We start from the raw sequence: 23,362 nt of genomic DNA, 5'->3' as shown, positions 1-23,362 counted from the left end.
CTGATGGATTGTTGTATTTTTTTCTTTGTTTTTTGGTTGTTGTTGCTGTGGTTGTTTTGGGTTTTTTTTTTAATTACTGCTTTAAGTTATGTTTTCTTCTTTGCAAAGTGTGGGCCCAGGTGAAGGGTAGCCTGGTATAAGAGGTTCATATTATCAAAGAAATATGAATTGTCCAGTATATAGAAAGCCAAATGAATGGAACAAACAGAACAAAACAAACAGTTTTCAGTGTCCACAGGTTTTAGCTGACTTTATAAAACCTCACAATCCAACTCTTCATCAAATATTATATCAGCGTTGATATTACCATGCAGTAGATTTTGTACTAACCAGAGTGAAGTTTGCCTAACCCTGGCATGAGTGAAGATGGTGTGGTCTGAAACATATCACATTATCCTGCAGAAGTGCCAAAAGAAGGTATAGTATAGCTTTTAAGCAGCTTTTAACTGCTTCTACGTGTGAATAACTAACATTTTCTACTGTTTGAAAAAGCATTTACTAACTGCTCGGTGTTTCTGCGCATTTGAAATTAACTTGATTTCCCCCCTCTTTTTCCCTTTAAGATGACAGAGATAGCTAAAAACGTAAGAATCACAGCAGCCTCCAATGGAGAGGATGACCTTCCTCTTCCTCCCCCTCCCCCTCCTCCTCCCAGACCTCAGCTGGAAGATTCACCCATGCCAAGCCAAAACCTTCTACCTGTGCCACCTCCTAAGGAGACCTTCTCAGAGTTCTACCAACAACGACAGAAAAATGAACTGAAACGTCTCTTCAAGCACATTCATCCTGAACTGAGAAAAAATCTTGATGAAGTTGTTGACAGTGAATTAGTAGAAGCTTTGCAATCAGAAAATGTTGCAGACAGGGGCTACCAGGGTGAGGTCCAATCTATGCGATGGATATTTGAGAACTGGTCCCTAGACAACATTGGAGATCCCCATGCAACTAAAAGGTTGTTGGATGAAGAGACTCTCCAAGGTGGAGATGTGAGGGGCACTTCCTCAATGTTTGAGCGTCCTGTGTTTGATGTTACGGAGCACATCCCAACAGGTGAGAGACAAGGTCTGGTCAAAGGAGATGTCCGCACAGCCACCTGGTTGTTTGAGACGCAACCTCTGGATTTGCTCAGTAAATCCAAAATGGAGGAGGGAGAACTTGTTGAAGCGGTACTTAAGGAGCCAGTCCAGAGGGGTGATGTGAAAGGAGCACGGCTGTTGTTTGAGACCAAGCCATTAGATGCCTTAGGCCGTTGTTGCTCTGTGGAGGACCAGAGTTTTCTAACACTCAAGTCTGAGCTCCAGGAGCAAAAGGGAGATGTCAAGAAGACTGTGAAACTATTCCAAGCAGAGCCATGCTGTGCCTTGCGGGATAGCAGTGGTAACATCCATGAGATCAAGTCCATCTGCAGAGAGGAAATTCAGAGCAGTAATATAAAGACAGCACGCTGGCTGTTTGAAACTCAACCTTTAGACCTTATTAATAAGGACACCTCTCAAATGCAAATAATTCGAGGTATATCACTGGAGGAAGGCCAAAAAGGTGGAGTAGACAGGAAAAGATGGATGTTTGAGACTCAGCCCTTTAATGCAATTCATGAAGGTGTTGTGGAAGAACACAGATTTAGAGGGACATTGGTGGACTTTGAAGGAGCAGCTGATGTTGGGAACAAACGTGAACTTTTTGAAACCCAGCCTCTGTCTGCCCTAAAAGGGGAATCAAAATCATCAGAGGATTCTGTACAAAAGGAAGAGATCATGGGGGGAAATGTCAGATCCACTCTTTGGCTATTTGAAACACAGCCCATGGAGAACCTGAAAGACAGTTTTGAGGTTGGACAGCTCAAAAAAATTACTGTTTCGACTGATGAAAGGGGAGAGGTTAAAGGTAAAAAGCACCTGTTTGAGAATTTCAGTTCTAATATAGAAAGGGTTGAGGAAAGCAAAGTTCAAGATTCTGAAAGAGGGGATGTTCAGTCTTTTAAAAATCTTTTTGAAACCATACCACTTAGTCATATTTCCCAACCTGAGAGTGACTATAGTGAAGGACAAAATGGTGACATAACAGGGGGTGATGTCAAAAGCAACCGTACACTGTTTGAAACAACACCATTATATGCAATTAAAGACTGTTCAGGAAACTTCCATGAGGTCACAACTGTTAGTAGGGAGGAAATCATCAAGGGGAATGTCCAGAACTACAGATGGAAGTTTGAGACCAGACCACTTGACCAGTTTGAAGAAGGCAAGGGGAAAGTGGAACTTATCAAAGGTATAACAAGGCAAGAGGACATAGCCGGTGATGTTAGAATGGCTAAATGGATGTTTGAGACACAACCTCTGGACTGCATCCATTTAAAATTCAACCAGAAGCTTGAGGACTCATCTGCGCAACAAGACGAGTCTCAAAAGGGAGATGTCAAAACATGCAAATGGTTATTTGAAACACAGCCAATGGACATTTTGTATGATAAATCAGAGAGGAAACAAGATGTTGAATCAGTGCCAAAGGCAAATGTGAAATCTTATACTTGGCTTTTTGAAACACAGCCACTAGCTAACATAAAGGACAAAGATGAACTCAGTTTAAAGTTATGTGGGACCTTGGAGGATGATGTGAAAGGTGATGTGAAAACTGTGAAGCACCTTTTTGAGACTGAAACTCTGGATAAAATCACGAAGAGAACAAACTCCGATCACGATGTGAGGTGTATCAGCCAGATTGATGTCCTGTCTGGAGACGTGTCTCGTGTGAAAGAGATTTTTGAGACCAAGTCACTTGATGACATTGGATCTGAATACATTCAGTCATCAAATATGGAAGAGCAGGGCAAAGACATTCAGTCAGGATCTGTTCACAAGTTCACATGGCTTTTTGAGAACCAACCCATCAGCAAGATAAATGACAAGGAGGATATAAATGTTCAAAGTGTCACTGACGTGGAGGGTGGTGATGTTGGAGGTAAAAAGTTTATATTTGAAACATTCTCTTTGGATAAAATACAGGACAAAGACCAGCTTCTTGAACAGGAGCCTTTGAATGTGGAAATGCCTTTGAACAATGTTGATGTAAAGTCCAGCACCATGCTATTTGAATCCCAGCCTCTGTATGCCATAAAAGACAAGGATGGTCAGTTCCACGAGGTTACCACTGTGAAGAAAGAGGAGGTGATGAGTGGAGATGTAAGAGGAGCTCGTTGGATGTTTGAGACTAAGCCACTTGATGCCATTCAGGCAGACAGGGAGATTTATGTGATCAGAGCAGTCACCCAGGAGGATGTACTTAAAGGTGATGTGAAATCAGCCAGGTGGAAGTTTGAGACCCAACCTCTTGACTCCTTCACAGAGAGAGAGGTACCATCAGTGAGAGTTGTGGAAGAATTAGGGAATGGGAAGAATGTGCAGCAAAACAAACAACTGTTTGAGACTAATCAGGCAGGCCAGAAAAGGTATGTTAGGACAGTGAGTGTTACCGATGTCCAACAAGGTGATGTGAGAACATCCACTTGGCTCTTTGAGAATCATTCAATTGACACTCTTAAAGGAGAGCCAGAGGATCAGAACATCATAAAGACGGTTCACAGAGAGGACACCAAGAAAGGAGATGTAAAACGATGCACTTGGTTGTTTGAATCACAGCCTCTGGACAAAATCAAAGATTCTGAATCCACCGTTGAAAGTGTGACACAAGAGGAAATACCTAAGGCTGATGTTAGGAGCACCACTTGGATGTTTGAAACCACACCCCTGGATAAAATCTCAGTAGAGACTGTGACAGACACACTCTTATTCCTCAACAATCTCAGTGTCATTCACTCAAGTGGCATCATTATCCAGACCAGTGATGAGAGAAACGTTAACATGGCAAAGTATCAGTTTGTCTGCAACGAGGAGCCACAGGTTCAAAAAGAAGAAGTCGTTGAAGGAAACTTCAGGAACATCATGCTACAGTTATTATTCCGCCCAAACTTGAAAAACAAGGTTACTCTCCTAAAAGAGGAGGAGCATGGAAAAGTGCATAACACAGTGTTAGAGATTCCATTCCAACAGCATGAATCAGCTACCAGTGCAGACATTGAGCCCCTAATTGAAAAAGTAGTCCAAACAATTGATAATTTGCTTGTTCCAGATAAGTCAGTCAAGACAGGCTTGGTGATGCAGGAGTCTGAGGGAGGCAATCCAGAAATTGCTGTTTATTCACTTCTCTCATATAGTCACATAAAAGTAGAGGGTCATGATATTAAACGAGGAGATGTGAAGTCCACAATAGGTAACCTCATGGCAACTGCTCATAACCAAAAGGTGTCTCCATCGTGCAAACTGGAAGAGAATGAAAAGGGGAATGTTGACTTATATAGAAGCTGCATTGAAAAGGGTGATTTACAGTACCTTAAAAATCTGCAAGCAGAGGAATCTGAGGAGGAGATCAATTGCTCTCAGAAAGAGCAGATTGAGATTGTTCAAGGAGATGTGAAGGAAGCAATGAAATACCTTAACCAACAAAAGGGACAAGTGGAACGAACAGTTTTGGACATTGTACCAGGTGATGTAAAGAATACCAAAAAAGTTTTCTCAGGGGCCTCCCTTGACATAAACATTGGAAGCTGCATGCAAAAGGAGGAGATTATCCGTGGTGACATATCTTCTGCTAAGCAACAACTCGATGAGGCTGTAAAGCAACCAGTCATGGTGCAGAAGGAGGAAGTTGTGTCTGGAGACATTAAAGCAACATTAGAGTCCCTGGAGCGTGCAAAGCAACAAAGTATGCATGTTGAGCGTGAAGTTATTGTTCCAGGGACCATCTATGATCTGGATGTAGCAATGCAAGAGTCCTCTGATGAAAATGAAACACAAACAATCAAGGAAGAAATCATTGCAGGGGATGTTAAGGCTGCCAAAAGGTCCCTGGAGGAGGCAAAGAAGCAGAGTATGAGAGTAGAACGTGAGATTGTAACTCCAGGAAAGATATACAACTTGAACATGTCCTCTCATGAGCAAAACACATCGACAGTGAGGCAGTCCACATCATCATCCTCAAGTATCCAGCGGATTACCACAACAAACCGAAAGGTCAGTGACACAGAGGAAATTCAGGGAGCATCTGAAGTTTACCATCATAATAAATTGGGAAATAGTGCAGATATAATGAATTGTATAGCAGAGACAGAGGTAATAGCTTCCAATCTGATACCAGAGAGAAGCACTCAGATTTCAGAGTTAGAAACAGAAATTTTGAAAGGGGATGTGAAGGCCACCATTCAGTCTTTACACAGTGCTGCAGCAGAGCAGAGACCTGTAGAAAAGGAAGAAATTGTTAAAGGAAATATGCAGAAGGCCCTTCAATCTCTTGAGAAATCTAGTGTGAATGTTTCTAGAGGAGATTTTAAGGCAGCAATGTTGTATAGAAAATCTGGGCAATCGTATTCAGAGGCCAGAAAGAAAAAAGATTCAGGGTCTAAATGCAAGCAGAGTGTTGTGGTGTCTGTGCCCTCATCTGATGCTGAATGTTCTTCTTCGGTTTCAGTGACTGGCAGAGAATATATGACCACCATAGCACTGAATTCAGCTCCTGTCATTAGTTCCATCTCTGAGGAGAATTCAAACCAACCTACTACAAGTAAATCCCCATATCCACCACCACTTCCTCCAAAAGTTTGTGATCAAGTTAAAGACCAGAAACCAGCCCTTCCACCAAAGCCCTTTTATTCTACAAGTACTGGACCTAAATTGGAAAATGTATCTCCTCATCAAAATTCCTCTGATGCCTTCATAATCACCCAGGATATGCCAGCCATCCCTCCCAAAATAAAAGCTGGAAAGTTAACCCCTCTTCAATTACAGAAATCATCCAATATAAAGCAGTGCTCTGTTGACTCCAAACACACTGCAAAGGAAACAAGACATGAGGGAGTAACCATAAAAAGCAAAAGTCATGTTACCAGTGCAATAGATTCTACAGCAAGTAAGAAAAGCCAGTGTGTAGAACAATGGGACCAAAAGAACCATATAAAACATGTGAACAGTGCTCCACCCCAGGATGCCAATAAGAGGATTAACACATCAGTGCACAGTCAAACAGGCATGGGCCAAAATGCTGTACAAAGAATCAGTGCAGCAGAAGAAATTTCAGAGTGTGTGCAGAGTTACTCAGAGGACAATGAAGCCAAGACCTCTGGAGGGCAGGGAAAAGTCATTTTTGAGACAATCCCATCTGAGCCAAAGAAAATAAGTGTGGTCTGGAATAAGACCAATGAAGAACAAGCACATATTGTACCACAGAGCTACACAGAGAAATCTGAGGCAGAGAAGCACAAAGTGCACTCCCAAGACCACAGAAGAAATGTCTTTGCTACACCTGCAGCCGACAGGCTGCCAGTAGATAATAATAATCTCGGTTGTCATGAACATCAAAAGCCAGACAGCAATGTTGTTTTAAGGGAAAAGAAAGTGAAGAGAGAGACAGAAGATGAACGTCGTCAAAGACTCTCTGTCCACAAGGAAGAAATCATGAGAGGCAATGTGCACGCAGCAATGGAGATCTTTGAAAATCTGAGGAGACAAGAAGAGCTTAAAGTAATTCTGTCAAAAGTACAGGAGATAGAAGGGGAAACATGTGAAGTGGATGTGAAATCTCTGATGACCTTATTTGAGAATGTACCTGGGTGGATAGATAACACTGCTACAAGCTCAAAGAATGGGTATCCCAGAAGTGAAAAGGATCTCGGTGCAGACACAGTTGATATGCTGAAAGATAATACAGAATTTTTTAAAGATGATACGGAGAGTGTGTCTTCAGTTGAGGCAGCATTTGAAGATTTAGAAAAGGCAAGCATGGACATAGCAAGATTGAAAGAGCAGACATTGGCAAAACTTATGGACATTGAGGAGACAGTTAAAAAGGCATTGTACTCTGTCTCAAATTTGAAGTCTGAGGCTGATATAGCAGGCTTGTCTGGACTTTTTTCTGAATCTCTAAGAGCTGAACCTATTTCTTCATCCTCCAATAACATAAGGAAGATAAGGATTGTGTCAAGCAAAGCAAAACCTGAACAAACCAGAGTGCCTGTAGAAACCAGTGCTGATGGCATGGCACAAATTGCTGGAAAATCAAAGGAGGTAATTTCACATAAACAGAAGTTGCCTAGACCCAAGGCTCACACAAATGCTCCCTCTTCCCCTTCTTTTATCTCCATTCACTCAGCTGCAAGAAAGTCTGATGAGCCTCCCAAACCCTCCACAGTCAAGTCAAAACCAGAGAGCTCTCCTCTTCAGTCAAATGACTGTCATAAGCTTAATGATGACATCTATAAGTTCTCAGCAGTAAAAGATACAGGACATCACTTTGGCAGTCCTCAAAATCCAAGACGGGAAGTCAGCATTCTTGAGGTGAAAACTGTTCCTGAAGCCTCAGCAGGAATCATTGGAACAAAAACAGTGTGTGAAAAATATGAAGAAACTGATCATTTTGGCAATAAATATGTATCTTCCAAGACCTCTACTTTTGTCACAAAACAGTCTGAAAGAAAAACATCCTCATATGCAGTTGTAACCAGTCCAGGAAAATATGAGGAGATGACATCACCCCTCATGCGAAGATCTGGCAAAGTTTTTTCAGAAAATCCTCAATCCAATCTCAAAGATGGCGGCAAAGTGTTTGTTACATTTGGCCATCCAAAAACTGGAAAGCATTAACAGTCAGCTTTGTTGTAATAGATTTATATAAAGATTAACTGTAACAAAAATCACTACATATTACATATTATCATTTTCAACTGTGTGAACAATGTGCTTATATTTTGTTAATACTTACACTACGGAGTTTTCTTCTAAAAATTGTATTGGTTTTCTTTTATGTCAAAGTCCTCCTCAGAAAGAAAAAATATTTTATACTGTACCAGCACTGAAGTGTTTATATCTTTTGTTAAATATTTCTGTTGATTTAAATCATATATATATATATATTATCGTTAAGTGGTCTGCAAAAATCATTTTTGTCAAATGCATTGTTACTGACATATCAAAATCAGGTGTGGCAAATGAAATGCTATGCAGTTCAAAGTGTTTGAGTGTCTTAGAAATCAGTTGGTATCTAATTGATGCAGCTAGACAAGCCACTTTATTGTAGCTGTACAATTCCTTCAGAGTAAACTTTCACTCTACACATTTATCTCATTCAATTTTGTTGTCATAGTTCCAGCCACCTGTAAAAGAAATGTGCTCTGCCTGTCTGACACCAGTATACCCCATGGAAAAAATGGTTGCAGATAAACTGATTCTTCACCACGGGTGTTTTTGCTGTAAGCATTGTAAGAAGAAACTGAGGTGAGAATTGAGCTGTATAACAAATCAAATGGTGATCAGTTTGAATCACACAAAATTCATTAAGGAGCTCTTGCTAGAAAATCAACTGAACTGTTCAGCCACAAAGAAAAATGATTTCACTTCATGCATCTCATGTACCTATTCAATGAAATTCATTTCCAACTCCAATCAAATTAATATTGATCAAATCATTTTTATGATTACAAGCAAAATGAGTTTCCCAGCATAACATTTTAGAACATATGCTCTGTTGCTTCATTGCAGCCTTCACAATTACTCAGCTCTTTATGGAGAGTTCTACTGCATGCCTCATTATCAGCAGCTATTCAAACGGAAGGGCAATTATGATGAGGGATTTGGGCACAAGCAACACAAAGACCACTGGGTTCAGAAGACAGAGGAGCCCAAAACCGATGCCAAGATCCATTTAGCACCAAAAAATGAGGTTGATTCTGTTGATGGCTCTTTAGAGTCACCTGCTTGTGTTTCAGTTAAATCCCAAGCACATAAAGAGAAACCAACACAAAGTACCTCTGTTTCAAGGAATAAGTTAAGAATTAGTTGGCCACCAGAAGACAAGGGGACCAAGATTAGCTCTGCATTACAAATCAATTCCTCATTAACAAGGCAAAAGAGAAATGAAAAAGGTTATGAAAATTCTTCATTCAGTAAAGCAAGTGTGCACAACGATATCAAGTCTGATAAAAAGTCTGATCAGGACATTACCAGTAAAATTCTCAAATCACCACCTGCAGCACTAGAGAAGACAAGGCCTACCCCCAGTCTTCACAGCAGAACCGAACAGATTAAACCAGCAGAGTCAGACACCATTGACCGTGTTCATTCAGGTTCTCCTCATTCAAAACCATCAACAAAATTTGGAGATTTCTCCTCCCCCCATGATAGAGCTGCCTCATCTTCAAAAAGTGCTGTTGTAACAAGACAAGTAGCATATTATGATCAGTTAAGCCCACATTCTGTTCCAAAACACAGCCTAGTTAAAAGTGGGAAATCCAAAAGCACAGTGAAAATGAAAAAAAGCGTACGTTTTGCTGCAGAGCTACATACAGAGCCTGCAATGGAGCCAAGTTTGGATAATAAGGCTGAAAATGATGTAATGGCTTCTGAAGGGACGGATGTTAATCTCAATGGAGAGTTATCAGTAAATAGAGTGTGTACAGATATCAACTATGATAAAGGCACTGTGGATACCACTGAGAGTGGAGTAGGTGAAATTACCCTAAATAACTTTGATCTAATGGCCACTAAACAAATGGATGGCTTGGATATAACAAGTCATGAAAATCCTCAGTCATTCAATTCAGAGCAAATTAATGGAAGTTCAGAACAGATAATGTTCTCTCTTTTGGATAATGCCACAGGGGACAGAAATGAAAATATTGTTGAAAGTGCAAATGAACAAATTGCAAGCTCAAGACCAGAAGACATACAAACCTTTCAAATGCATGAAAAATTAACAAATGACAGTGAAACACTCAAACAAAGCACTGAATCAATCAGTTCAGACCTACTAGATGTCAAGACTCTAAAAGACTTAGGAAGTGTACCAGAAGCAGTTGCCAAAAATAAACAAAATCAAGTGGCTGCAACAGTCAATTGTCATGACATAAAGGGAGCTGAAACACTGGACCCTCCACCAAAGACTCTTGAGAAACATGACAATAAATCAGTGGATAAAACAATAAAAGGATCCTTGTCTAAAGGCAAAAGTCCTTTGTCTAAACTTTTCACGCCCTCTGTAAAAGAAAAAACAAGCAAGACTGAGATTGTGGAAAACAAAAAATCTGATGTTAAATCCAAGAATGTTCTGGGGAAACTTTTTCAGTCATCAGAAAAAGGACAGAACAGGAAAAATACACAACAAACCAAATCAGAGACAACTGGTCAGGAATGTGAGAAGAAGCAAAAGTGCTTCTCAGAAGAAGGGCAGGATTTGAAGGCTGCTCTGGAGTCACACCCTGAGACATCTTCATCTTTAGAGGTACCTAACTGTGAGAACATGACCAACATCCCTGAAGACCTAATGTCAGTGAAAAAAGATCCACATGGTGGTGTTCAAACAGAGAGAGACACAAAAGAGCCATTACCTTCAACACACTCAGTATTAGTCTCTGAGAGTGTCTTGAGTGCTCCTGATGAAGTTATGACAGTATCAGCATCTGACATACAGATATCTGAAGAGAACAAGCTTATTTCAGGTGACCCTGTTGATGCAGGAAAAACCTCTGCATTCCTCTCACCTACTTCTCTACCATCTTCAGAAAAGAGTTCTGTTGAAGATTTTAGTGCCATAGACTCTACAATATCAGTCAACTTGAAGGGGAACACAGACCTCTCTTTGGTTCAGGTGAATACTGGCACAGATACTGGCACTGGCACAGATACATTCCTGGTTCCACCTGATAATTCAACTGCTCACACAGGACATAGTACTGCAGTAACATCAGAACCTGCTTCACCTCTAATCTCAGGCAGTGATATGCTAGCGGATATAGAAAATAGTGAAAAAACAGCATCATTTGAGAATCATCACACAGAAACATCAGTTGGTCAAGGCGAGATATTTGTAACAGCAGAGAACGAAGATGCCATCAGAAAAGACAGGACATTTGGTCATGAAACAGACCTCACTAAAGAGACTCATAATCCATTCGATTCATCAGACCCAAAGGTAGAGGAATCTTCAGACAGCTTTTGTGATGTACAGAACAAGGTGAATGAAAAAGAAATTGCAGATGCCTCGGATGACCCTTTTAGCCTTAATGATGCTGAAGTTAAACAAGCAGAAGATCCATTTGGAGGCAGTAACATACACATGTTTTCTGAGCCGATGTCCTCTCTGCAAAATGAAACAAGAAAAGGATCCTTGTCTAAAGGCAAAAGTCCTTTGTCTAAACTTTTCACGCCCTCTGTAAAAGAAAAAACAAGCAAGACTGAGATTGTGGAAAACAAAAAATCTGATGTTAAATCCAAGAATGTTCTGGGGAAACTTTTTCAGTCATCAGAAAAAGGACAGAACAGGAAAAATACACAACAAACCAAATCAGAGACAACTGGTCAGGAATGTGAGAAGAAGCAAAAGTGCTTCTCAGAAGAAGGGCAGGATTTGAAGGCTGCTCTGGAGTCACACCCTGAGACATCTTCATCTTTAGAGGTACCTAACTGTGAGAACATGACCAACATCCCTGAAGACCTAATGTCAGTGAAAAAAGATCCACATGGTGGTGTTCAAACAGAGAGAGACACAAAAGAGCCATTACCTTCAACACACTCAGTATTAGTCTCTGAGAGTGTCTTGAGTGCTCCTGATGAAGTTATGACAGTATCAGCATCTGACATACAGATATCTGAAGAGAACAAGCTTATTTCAGGTGACCCTGTTGATGCAGGAAAAACCTCTGCATTCCTCTCACCTACTTCTCTACCATCTTCAGAAAAGAGTTCTGTTGAAGATTTTAGTGCCATAGACTCTACAATATCAGTCAACTTGAAGGGGAACACAGACCTCTCTTTGGTTCAGGTGAATACTGGCACAGATACTGGCACTGGCACAGATACATTCCTGGTTCCACCTGATAATTCAACTGCTCACACAGGACATAGTACTGCAGTAACATCAGAACCTGCTTCACCTCTAATCTCAGGCAGTGATATGCTAGCGGATATAGAAAATAGTGAAAAAACAGCATCATTTGAGAATCATCACACAGAAACATCAGTTGGTCAAGGCGAGATATTTGTAACAGCAGAGAACGAAGATGCCATCAGAAAAGACAGGACATTTGGTCATGAAACAGACCTCACTAAAGAGACTCATAATCCATTCGATTCATCAGACCCAAAGGTAGAGGAATCTTCAGACAGCTTTTGTGATGTACAGAACAAGGTGAATGAAAAAGAAATTGCAGATGCCTCGGATGACCCTTTTAGCCTTAATGATGCTGAAGTTAAACAAGCAGAAGATCCATTTGGAGGCAGTAACATACACATGTTTTCTGAGCCGATGTCCTCTCTGCAAAATGAAACACTTGGCATAGTAAATACCACTGAAAATCAAATTCAGAATCCTTTTGACCTAAATATACCATCCCAGCCTCCTCCCAGCACTGATGTTTTTGACTTATTCAACTCAGAGAGTGTGCCTACAGAGCAGGTGAATACATCCAGCATATTTAATACAAACAATTCAGACCCATTTTCCAATCCTTTCCCAGATGATCCTTTTGCAAATACTGGTTCTGCAGCTGGTACACATACCTACACTGTTGAGTCAACTCATGAATCCAACTCAAACCCATTTGGCAGTTTACTGGAATTTGAAAGTCTGGGGGAGACTTCTGTCATAAAAGAGAACAATCATTTTCTGGATGACATTTTTTCAACCACACCATCGACAGTTACACAAGGTACTCCACCTCAGAACCTGGATTTTTTTCCAGACGCAGCTAACACAAACACAGCAGGAGCTGCAGAAAATGAAAATACAGCCAACAGTTGGATGGATGACTTGCTTGGCTGACAGAATTGCACTACTGAAAATATCCTGAAATGATGTGTGAGTTGAAAGAGGAAATGAAATCCCTGATTGTTGTCAAAACGTTCCTTTTTTTGTTTGCATTTCACTAGCGGTACTATTTGGAGTTCCCTGTAATATGTATATTAAAGCATAAACCCATCCTTGAGCTTATGAGCAAAATGAGCTTATGAGTTAATGAGTTAATGCTCAGAAAAAATGAAATGGAGAGATAGTTTAAAAAATTGTCTTTTTAATGAACGACTTGTGTTTTGTTTCTTTTTCTTTTCAAGTAAAGTGTACAAAGTGTTTCAGATAAATGAGACAATCATTTGCAGTCTTAATATCTTGTAGAAATGATTATTGTTCCTACTATAGCATCTTTAGTAATGTAGTTCCAAAAGACAAGTAATCATTCACAATAAAAACATAACCTTCACACTTTGGAATAATCAATGTGAAGACTGTTCTTGTACCATCTTTTGATTAAATCAGTGCTCTGATACGATGGCTGTAGTGATTAAATCATGGAAAACATGTCTATGAACATACATTATGTATAATTTGGAAATATGCTAACTGGAGAAACATAATAAAGAGAACAGTCAATTACATATAAATTTAATTGTTACATTCTGGGTTTTTGTTTTTGTTTTTTGTTTCTTAGTTCTTTTCCAATGGATTCATCACAAAGTAAAAAAAAAAAAAAAATCTACAGCCAAACCAAACTACAAACACATCCACGGCAACAGTTCGAGTACTCTCTGGTTAATTAGCAGGTGAAGACTGAATCTTCACTGATTTAAAATAAAAAAAACCAAACAAAAACATAAACATCATTTAAAAAGGTCATGTATTTTACAGCTTAGTTGCTTTAGGGCCTTTACATTTCTCATTTGCTGGTCCAGTTTCAATCTTCTTTAAAATGTCACCTTTTCTGTAAACACATTAAATTTGAGAATATTAAACAATTAAATTAGAGGACAGACACAATATAATTAGAGGACAGACGCAATATTCATTGTTAGCATTTCCTGTCTGCAGTTAGGCCAGATATGTCTCCAATACAAATTACATTTAAAATTAAATGATTAAACACAGATTCAGTTCTACAGTTTGAAGGCAGTGCTGATCTTAAATGAAACGGTCATAGGAGGGTGTATAATTGCTAGTTCAGGTAAATTACCCATACTGAGGTCCATAAACGTGCTGCTAGCAGTATATTTTTAACATTTAGCCTTTTGTGTTATAAACCACAATCTCATGCTAACCTTATCTTCTATGCCTCTTTTTTGTTACCTAGTCTAATTCTTCAAGACCTCGTTAATAACCTCACTGCCTCATTGTTCTGATAGTCCCCTCATGTTCGGCTCATGATTGAATATCTCTAGCTACTCTAAGCATTCATACCTCCTCCCCTCTGCCTCCTCTGTTGAGTCTGGCAGCTCCTTGCATCTGGTCTCAGGCAGCAGGAAGGCGAGAGCCCCACCTATGAGAGAGAGGGTGCTGAAGACCAGAGTGGGAATGGTCCAGTGGTAAACCTCCAGTAGGTTCAATGGGGGAGACAGCATCCCAGCAACACGTGTGGCTGTAGCACCCAGGCCTGCAGCCGTCTGTCTGAAAATATCAGTGAGTTTCAATCTGGGTCAATGAACTGACAGCATAGTCATACAGAGAGTGAATGATTTTTTGTCAACATGATCTCTGAAGTCCAGAGGCTTTGGTATGTACCTAATGGAAGTGGGAAACAACTCTTGAACGTAAATGTTGCAGACGGATCCTGCCCAGTTCATTAAAAATCTCCCAGCAGTAGCAAGAGCAGTAATTGCAATGGCGCCATCTGTTGTGGAGTAATTACATGGATGTAGTAGTAGAGTGGTTACGTTTCACAATCTAAAGCTGTTCATGCAACATGGATGTATAGTTGTTATACTGATAAGTATCTGTACACTGTACATACTAAACAGTTTTGATACAATTTAGAAAAAAACAGAAATACACAGTATGTGAGTCTACTAAGTTGATTTTTTTCCCCTTTGTCATTTTAGGTTGTGTTATTTAGGTTTTGTTTGGCTGTTTCTGATTTTTTTTTGTAATGTCCAATTACCTATGAACAGTCTTAAGTGAACCCCCTACCTCCGCCACCTTTGTGGCAGCCACGCTCAGCTGCAGTTACGGCAAAAGAAATCTTTTCATTCTGAGTAACAGAGCATTGTCAAATGACATGTGCATTTTGATGATAACACTGTTCTTGTAATAACATCTGCAACTACATAGGCAGCAAGCAGTCAGTGGCTACTGATGTGCAGAGGATGAAATAGTGCCTAGCCAATATCTCCCTCTAAAAGGGAACATGGCAATTGCACCGCTGCACTGTGAGACCATGTGTCGTCCAAGGTCTTGCTGATTTCTTTGTGCATTACTAAGTTTTAGTAGAGCCCACTTTACCTTGAGGAACAGCGAGGATGAGGAGACAGACAAAGCCTCCCAATAGGAGTGTGCATATGAGGGAAAGTTTCCTTCCTGCTACTTCCAGTAGCCATATACAGAGTAAATGAGCTGGCACCTCTGTCAGGCCAAATATGAGTTGTGTAACGAATATATCGAGGCCAAATTTGCCAACGTTCAGAGAAAGGCAGAAATATGACAGGTTTAATGCACACCTAAGGATTAATGAAAACACAAAAACATTGTGTTATAACACATCTGCATTTTTTTCAAGGTTTTCACTTTATTTGTTTGCTTTCAGAACTGTTAGTTACAAGGTCTTATTCAGAAGCAAATTTGAACTTTGACTAAATCTTGTACAAAAGCTAAAATGGTTAACATTATGGAGAACATCCAAGAAATAAACTCACCATCCAAATGTTAAATACAGGAAGTACCTCCTGAGAATAGGTGAGGCAAAGAGACTTTTAATTCCCCCTCTCTCTACTGGCTTATCATTTGTGACCTGAAAGAGAAAATGAAGTATTCAGAGACTAGCGATGATTAAATGATGAGTTGGAACATTTAACAAATGTTGGTAAGGTATGCTCCACCTTCATCAGTATGGAGTCAGGGATTGTGCGTTTATTAATTGCGGCTGCCTTGAGAATCAGCTTTTTGGCCTCTTCAGTTTTACCTCGATCCAGGAGCCACCTAGCAGACTCTGGAACGAACCTTTCAAGGTGCATGTAATTGTAAATAGCAACCCAAACAAAACAGACAAACTCCAGGACTACATGCTACTCAGACACAATGTGTAAGCTCACTGAGGGGTCAGACTTCCAGGTTTCAGTAAAGATGGGGGCAACAAAATATGCATACCATATGTAACAAGCCACCACAGCAATTGGGGCTGCCATGACGAACTGGGCGATTCTCCAGTTTCGGACAAAGTATATAATTCCAGCAAGGACTGCCTGTCCCACGCCGCCCAATGCTTGTGTCCCACATGCAGCATAAGATCTGGTTTTGACTCCAATCCATTCAGTTGCTAGAGAGGTTGGGGAAAAAGGGAAAATTCAAGCATACAGGATACCTGTATTCTGACATTTTAAATCAGGGAAACAACACACAATAATGTTTTAATTGAACAGAAAGCTGGTGTGGAGTTATGCAACAGGAATAACATTTGGAGCAAAGTACAATGCAAATGTTACAGGACAACTGGTACAATATGAACATTGCATTTTTGGTATATACCATATCAATACATTACCAAGTACAATGCAGTTGACTCGAAATCCACCATATGAAATTCCAACAATAAACTGGGATACAAGGTATACATAGAAGTTTGGAGAAAGTCCCGTTACCACTGTAAAAATCAACATGAGCACCACTGGTATCTGTGTGGCTCGCTGGCGACCAAGTCTGGAATAATGTAAAATAAAGGGCAAATTAATGCACAGCCTTATTGTGATCTCTGTTTATGAGGTAATAGGATCTGACTGATGCACTTATTGTAAGTCACTTTGGCTAAAAGCGTCTGCTAAATACCAAATTGTAAATTGTAAATGCATTTTATTTTTAAACTAAATACAGGCAGTTCAGGGGTCTGCTGAAGAGCACAAAATGCAAACACATGGCAGATATTATTCTCTATGGTCTCTCTTGTGCATTGTGCAAGTCCACTTGCATAAGGATATACTTCCTGATCTGTTTGACCTATAGCAGAAAATCTTTGTACACATGTATTAGCTGACGGCTACACAAGTTTCTTCTACAACTAACCATTAAAAGCTGGGAACCCAAAATTAATTCTAATTCATGCAGAATGATTTTATTTGAGAACTTACGATTCAACAAAAGGTCCAAACAGCAGTGACCCGACAAGAATACCAGCCATGAAGATAGTTTGTGCAAGTCCAACTGCATTCCCATTTTCACAAACAAGATCAAACTGAAAATCAATACAAGCTCATTCAAGTTTTACCTTTATAACAACTTGGCCTCATGTTTTACACAAAGCTACATTTATTCATTTTCAAACATAACCCCACTCCCCATTAAGATGCACAGGAAGCTCAGAAAGTTAGGCTAGCCTATTAGTCTATTAATTATTATTAATTATTACTACAACTAGTAGCAGTAGTAGAAGAAGAATCCATATAATGCCACAAAATTTGATGATAATTGATGAGTTCAGATGAAGGACAATGATACATAATGCTTTGATGTATAATGATCATAATGAATATAATTGATATAAAGTAGTTCATTGCATAGCAATTCGCATATTTCCCTTGCTAACTAGTTTGTACATTGTTAATTGAAAGATTAGTATTTTAAAATGTCAATGAAAAAATAGTTTAAGAAATTATTCCAGAACGTGTCACATATTGTTTTAAGTCTCACCATGTCAGTGTCAGTTGAACACTGCAATAACACACTTCTCTTAAAACAACAACAATTAAAACCATTCAACCCATTAAAACCAATACTTACATCAGTGATAATGGTTGATTCATAAATTGAATCATAATGCACCCATCCACTGGTGCAGGAGGTGGTTTTGTTGAGGCCATGCTCTCTTATAGCACTGATATCCCAGTCTACAGGGATGAACATCTCACAGTTGCTGAAAGAGCCATCCTGAAGCCGAGGCACAGTCAGATTCAGCTGTTCTTCTATGGACAGATTAGCATCTATCTTCAAGATCCAATCTGTGTTACAGTGGTGACCAGTGTCTGCCTGGTTGAAGATTAAACTGGCAAGGTGAAAAGGTAGAAGGAGGTTTGGGAAGCAGAGCCCAAATAAGAGAAGCTTTTGGAAGAGTCCAAAATCACCAACAGCCCGAAGGATCTCTCCAAAATCTGCCATGATGATCCAAGCGTGGGTTCGCCAAATGAACCTGAAGAAAGCGTCCTATCCATACAGTACCTTTAAACAAGGTAATTAATGTTTAACTTTACGATCATGTTGGCATGACACAGCAGATATCTCTCTCTGTTCAATTCTTAAGAAAGGTTGACTAACTATCAGTTTAGGATTAAATCAGAGAGACGCTGTGTCTGGTGGGATTTCAAAATAATTCACCAGCTGGACAATGAACACTGCATTGTAGTTGCACTGACTGTGAAAGTTTTGTTTACTTATTCATGTCATAGTTTTTGACATGCATATCACCATCTACATAAAACCATTATTCATCAAATCAGATTTGCTACATTTATGGCCTGTAGCTGGATTTAATTACACAACATCTACAAAGTATTTTATGTCACAGAAGTTATTTTGGTATAGGTTTCTATGAAAATACATGCACAGGAGTACAAGTCATACAAGTATTAGATATTTTCATTATGAAATGTGATGTGCAAAGGATCTTAGATGGTTGGAGATTCTCTACAAGAGGTAAAAGAAAGCTGACATCATTCTCTTGAACTATTCTTAGAGTGAATGATCGTCTTAAAAACCCAAATTAGTTTGAAACCCCAGCACATCATAGAAATCTTAAAAATATGTAAAATAAAAATCATGTCTCAAGGAAAGTAAGCATATGATCATTTTGTGTTTGTGTTTCTTAAAAAGAGACTGAATACACATTCATTTTTTTTTTAAAAATTGTCCTCAACACTGTTGTCAACACAGATTATCTGACCAATTTCTGCTGTGCTGTAATTTAAACTTTTGTTAAAATATGCATTTGAGTAATAGGTAAAATTATATTTTGAATGTCCCACCGTAGGCTCTCAACAGAAATATCAAGTCCATGAGCATTTCATCTGTAACTCTAGGAGGGTAACATTTTCTTAATGTTTCAAAAGAATCAGGAAAATTGAGCTAAAATGAATTCATAGACAAAAACTACAGTAACAGAACACAAACATCACATGAGATGCACTTCTGTACTTAACAGAGATCAGTCTTCAAGCTACATGATATATGTGTGGAAAGGTGAGCGTTACTGACCGTAAGTAAGGTGGGTAAGCCAGACAAAGAGTCAAAATATGGTGTTCACCTAAACAAAAATGAATGGAAGCAATTCAAAATAAAGACGCCACAGTGGTCCTATGGCAAATTCAATGTAACTGAACAAACTTAAATTCTAGTTTAGGGATGCACACTCTCTCTTTCCAATGGCATTCCAGTGAGACCCCATCTTAGTCCTGAGAGGCTCTCTTCTATCCTTAGACTGACAAAAAAACAAGAACAAGCTATGACACCTACAAGCGCAGTACTCCTCTCTGTCTAGGTACTTGCCTAACACCTCTCAGAGCTGAGCCAGCTTAAACATACTTTCCAAAAGGTGAGAGTTCGCAACTAATTACCAAAACAAAGTGAGTGTACATTATCGCTGTTTGTGAGTTGAAAATGACCAAGACCAAGGACATTTTGACCTGAAAAGGGTGCTAATTAGCAACACAAACTCTAACAGATTCCTTAATTCACTCACAATATGGTGAGTCACTGGCATTAAAGTAAACCCAGTTATGACACCTACCAGCCAAGCACAATCTCCTCTCTGAGCCTAGGCCTTGTGTCTGCAGCATTATGCTTTACACCAGAGGCAAGACTACCAATTACAGATGACTCTTCCTAAAACTGTGTGTAGTCAGGACCTTGGCACATTTTATCCCAAGGTCCAAACAGTCTGCCTGAAACATGGGTCAGAACATGTAGACATTTTAATGGTCTGGTATGTGTAAGGACATACCTGAACTATGTAAAACCTCAGAAAGTAAAATGATTGAAATCAAAAAGCCAGCCAATGTTACCATAAAACTATTACCTGTAACTGAGGTGCCCTTTGAACCCTTTGAGTGTACCATTTGCCCCTAGGAAAGGAACAAGACTGGGAATAAGTACACACTCATAGCCTGTGACTATGGCCTACATTGCCCAAAAGTACTCCCTTCAAGAACAGCAAAGCCAGGGCTGTTGCTTTCTCCCTGATATTATTTCTTCTCCAGAAAAGGACTCCACAAGGAAATCCTTATAGATATGGTCAATGTCAAACTTTATGATGCAGGTTGTTGTGCCAATGGTATAGGGGAATTCTGGTGAATGGCTCATTGTGAATTTTAGACTTAATACTAATATCACTTAGCTGTGACCATAACTTTATTTCAGAACCTGAACCCAGTGAAATTATAGTTTTTCAGAAAAACACTATTTATAGCTCAGTGCTCTTAATGCTGAACCTAACTCTTCATCAGCCTTAACATATATTAAATAATAGCATTAAAGTAGCAAGTACAGTAATACTCTTCAAATTCAATACTTCTAGCTAAGTTCTGGGATCACCACATTCAGTAACTTGGAAATGACTTACGGTGTACTCAAAGAGTAGCAATGCACATGTACGTGTTTATTACAACAGCTGAATTCAAAAGGCGCAGAATAAATCTAATGTTGAGTTAACCGCGCTTCCAGTGGAGACAAGGCATATCCGCTACATACATACATACAGCAGTATCTAAACTACTCACAAAAGACAAACAACTAACAGTAGGCAATAACAATATCCTAGTTACCTAAAGTATGTATGAATGAACAACTACGCAAGTATGAGGCATTACTCAGAGGCACACTTAACCCAAAACAAAATGGGTGATGTTCTAGTGGAGTTACTTACACACACTAAAGGGTAGTAAGGGAGGGAGAGGAAAGGGAAGAAGAAGAACAGGCCCAGCCACGTTCAGGTATGAGAGAGCGGAGTTTCTGAGGTTGGCAGTAGGAGACTGTGAGCGAGACTTTGTGTCACTGCTGTGTGCTGGGAGAGTCTTTTAGCGTCGCAGTGAGACTGGGCCATTTCTTCGCAGGGACGAGCAGAGCGGATGGACGGACTACATTACGGTTGACACAACCGGAGCTCAACTGATGCTAAGCTGAACTGTAGTGTCGCTGTACTTGCAACGTAGCTGAACTGTAGGATAGCAGGGCATCTGGCATTTTATCTGTTGCTATCCTTTTAGTGGTGTGTCTGTCTAGAGTGAGCAAATGTTGATTGGACCCGTGACATGATCCAATTTCCATTCACAGGGTAAACTAATAACTGAGGTGACCTTCTCAACTCTGGTGTCTGTTAGGTGCTACGACGCCTGAGTTTTTGCATTCTCTCTGAACGCAGGGGGGCTTGGGCCATGATCAAAGGGACAGAGACAGAGAGGAGTGAGAGTGGGATACGGTGTCAAGGAAGGGTAGGGGGAGAGTCTATGTAATTTCAAATATACAAACAAGTACATTTTTATTTGCCCATGTATTGCAGTGTAAAAAGTCTCTCCTCCAGTTGCCGCCTGACAGCGGAATGTTGATTTAACATCATTTCAATGATTGTTTGCTATCTGGGAAGGGATCACGAAGACGATGCAGCTGAGAACTCTCCTTCTGGAGTTGCGATGGTCCTAGGTTCAAATCCCGGCTGTCTTTTCTGTGTGGAGTTTGCATGTTCTCCCACCACATAAACACGCACTAGGACTTGTTCTTGTAAGATCAAGACACTGGCAAAAAGACCTGGAGTTGGTCCCTGTGGTCCTAGCTTGATGTTGAGGTTAAATGCATAGGCTCCATTCCATTGCTCCACTTTACTAGCAGAGGCTAAATTTCACTGCTCTGTGTGTGTGTGACAAAGTCAGTTTGTTGTTGTTGCACTAACTGACAGATAGCTGTCAGTTAATCGGCCATATATAATATACAATAAGCACATGTATTCAGTAATGTTCCACGGGTTGTTTGTTACATTATTTTTATATAGTTTGTGAACAAAGTGCGGAACGCAGATTGGACTTGTGATGCGCTCCAAATTTCATCCCCACAGGTTTTAAGATCATGACCAGAGCAACATTTATTAGCCTATGCACTGTAATGCAAAAAGTCTCTCATTTAATTGTTGCTCTACAGACCTTAAATGAAATGCATCACAAATTTGTGAACAATACTGGCTGTGACTGGAACCAAAAGTTGTCACACACCTTATTTGCATGTCAAGAAGTTCCTAAGACATCAGTCTGCTTTTCTACTTCAGACATGATATGTGACCACGAGCTGACAGGGCTTCTGGGCCACCTAAGTGATGTTCTTTTCAATTAGCTTGAAAGGATCTAAGTGCTGCCAGCAAAGGAGAGCAAGCTGCTGGACAGGGTCTGTTTGAAGTTACGAAGCATCTGGAGCCTACCATCAAGGAAATCTCCACTCCAGGTCAGACCTCCTTTCGCAGGATACCACATGTCAGTCTCTTAAATGAACAATTGCCTAGGAGCCTGCAGCTCTCAATCTTTTCATGAAGGAGGTTAAAGGAAGTTAAGCAGCTGTATTTACCTGGGCCCCAAAGTCCACCCATCACTGACTTAAATCATTTGCCAGTGGAGTTAAGGCAGTAAAGTTAAAGGCAAACCCATGGTCTGTGTTCCTACTTTTTAACAGTAGACTTGATTTCACCACCCCCATCCTGCCAGACCTCATTATCAGGGACAATGTACAACCCAAGAAGAAGAGCTACCATATTCCTAAAGTGCTTGTTCCAGACTTGAAAGATGAGTTTGGAAGACATGAAGATTATAGAGCCATCAAAAAGCAAATGGTACAACCTTGCTGTTCTAATTCTTGAAAGACATAACAGTCTGCACTTTTGAATTGATTTCTATTATTTCAATTCTACTTCCAAATTTCACATTATTCCATGCCAGAAACTGAAAAGCAAAAAGACAGATTAAGACAGGCCCAGTTGGTTACATTTATTGATTTGGATAAACATAGAAGTTATCGCTGGCTGCTTTCCAGACCCCAGTTTGTTTCATGCAGTTCTGCAGTTCTGTGTCCTGCCCTTTGGTTTACCTGGACCTTCTGCAACATTTTGAGAATTAATGGGGACCGCACTGCAGGACCTCAGAAAACTCACCTCTGTTTGGCTGGATGATGTTGTGATGGTCAGTGTTACCTGGGAGATTAAAACATCTTTGGCTGGTTTTCCATCACATGAAGGAGGCAGGTCTAACAACTGCTCCAGCCAAATGTTCACAAGCTAAAACTAAAACTGAGTACCTGGGCAAAAGGCTTCACAAAACTCCAGATCTACAAGATT

The 23,362-nt window shown here is 39.9% G+C and overlaps 3 protein-coding genes across 3 annotated transcripts; 2 read left to right on the top strand and 1 right to left on the bottom strand.

Moving 5' to 3' along the window:
• Positions 1 to 330: 330 nt before the first annotated feature.
• On the top strand, positions 331 to 7,688 carry xirp1 (xin actin binding repeat containing 1). Its single transcript, XM_030776037.1, has 4 exons — positions 331 to 417; positions 564 to 6,266; positions 6,297 to 6,720; positions 6,757 to 7,688. Exons 1-4 carry the CDS (start codon positions 367 to 369, stop codon positions 7,686 to 7,688), a joined length of 7,110 nt encoding a protein of 2,369 aa, XP_030631897.1. The 5' UTR covers positions 331 to 366.
• Positions 7,689 to 8,115: 427 nt separating this feature from the next.
• On the top strand, positions 8,116 to 10,616 carry LOC115812208 (LIM domain and actin-binding protein 1-like). The gene is made up of 4 exons (XM_030774691.1): positions 8,116 to 8,318; positions 8,583 to 9,543; positions 10,165 to 10,364; positions 10,601 to 10,616. Exons 1-4 carry the CDS (start codon positions 8,209 to 8,211, stop codon positions 10,614 to 10,616), a joined length of 1,287 nt encoding a protein of 428 aa, XP_030630551.1. The 5' UTR covers positions 8,116 to 8,208.
• A 3,094-nt stretch (positions 10,617 to 13,710) lies between these two features.
• LOC115812207 (solute carrier family 22 member 13-like) lies at positions 13,711 to 18,159 on the bottom strand. The gene is made up of 10 exons (XM_030774690.1): positions 17,785 to 18,159; positions 17,136 to 17,239; positions 16,556 to 16,710; positions 16,162 to 16,330; positions 15,894 to 16,014; positions 15,711 to 15,805; positions 15,301 to 15,515; positions 14,584 to 14,692; positions 14,263 to 14,469; positions 13,711 to 13,789 (listed from the first exon to the last, which is right to left on the bottom strand). Exons 1-10 carry the CDS (start codon positions 18,157 to 18,159, stop codon positions 13,711 to 13,713), a joined length of 1,629 nt encoding a protein of 542 aa, XP_030630550.1.
• Positions 18,160 to 23,362: the final 5,203 nt, after the last annotated feature.

The sequence above is a fragment of the Chanos chanos genome, chromosome 5 (genome assembly GCF_902362185.1).
Source record: "Chanos chanos chromosome 5, fChaCha1.1, whole genome shotgun sequence".
NCBI lineage: Eukaryota > Metazoa > Chordata > Actinopteri > Gonorynchiformes > Chanidae > Chanos > Chanos chanos.
The sequence above is the reverse complement of the archived record's forward strand: the minus strand, read 5'-3'. Positions and strand labels throughout refer to the sequence as shown.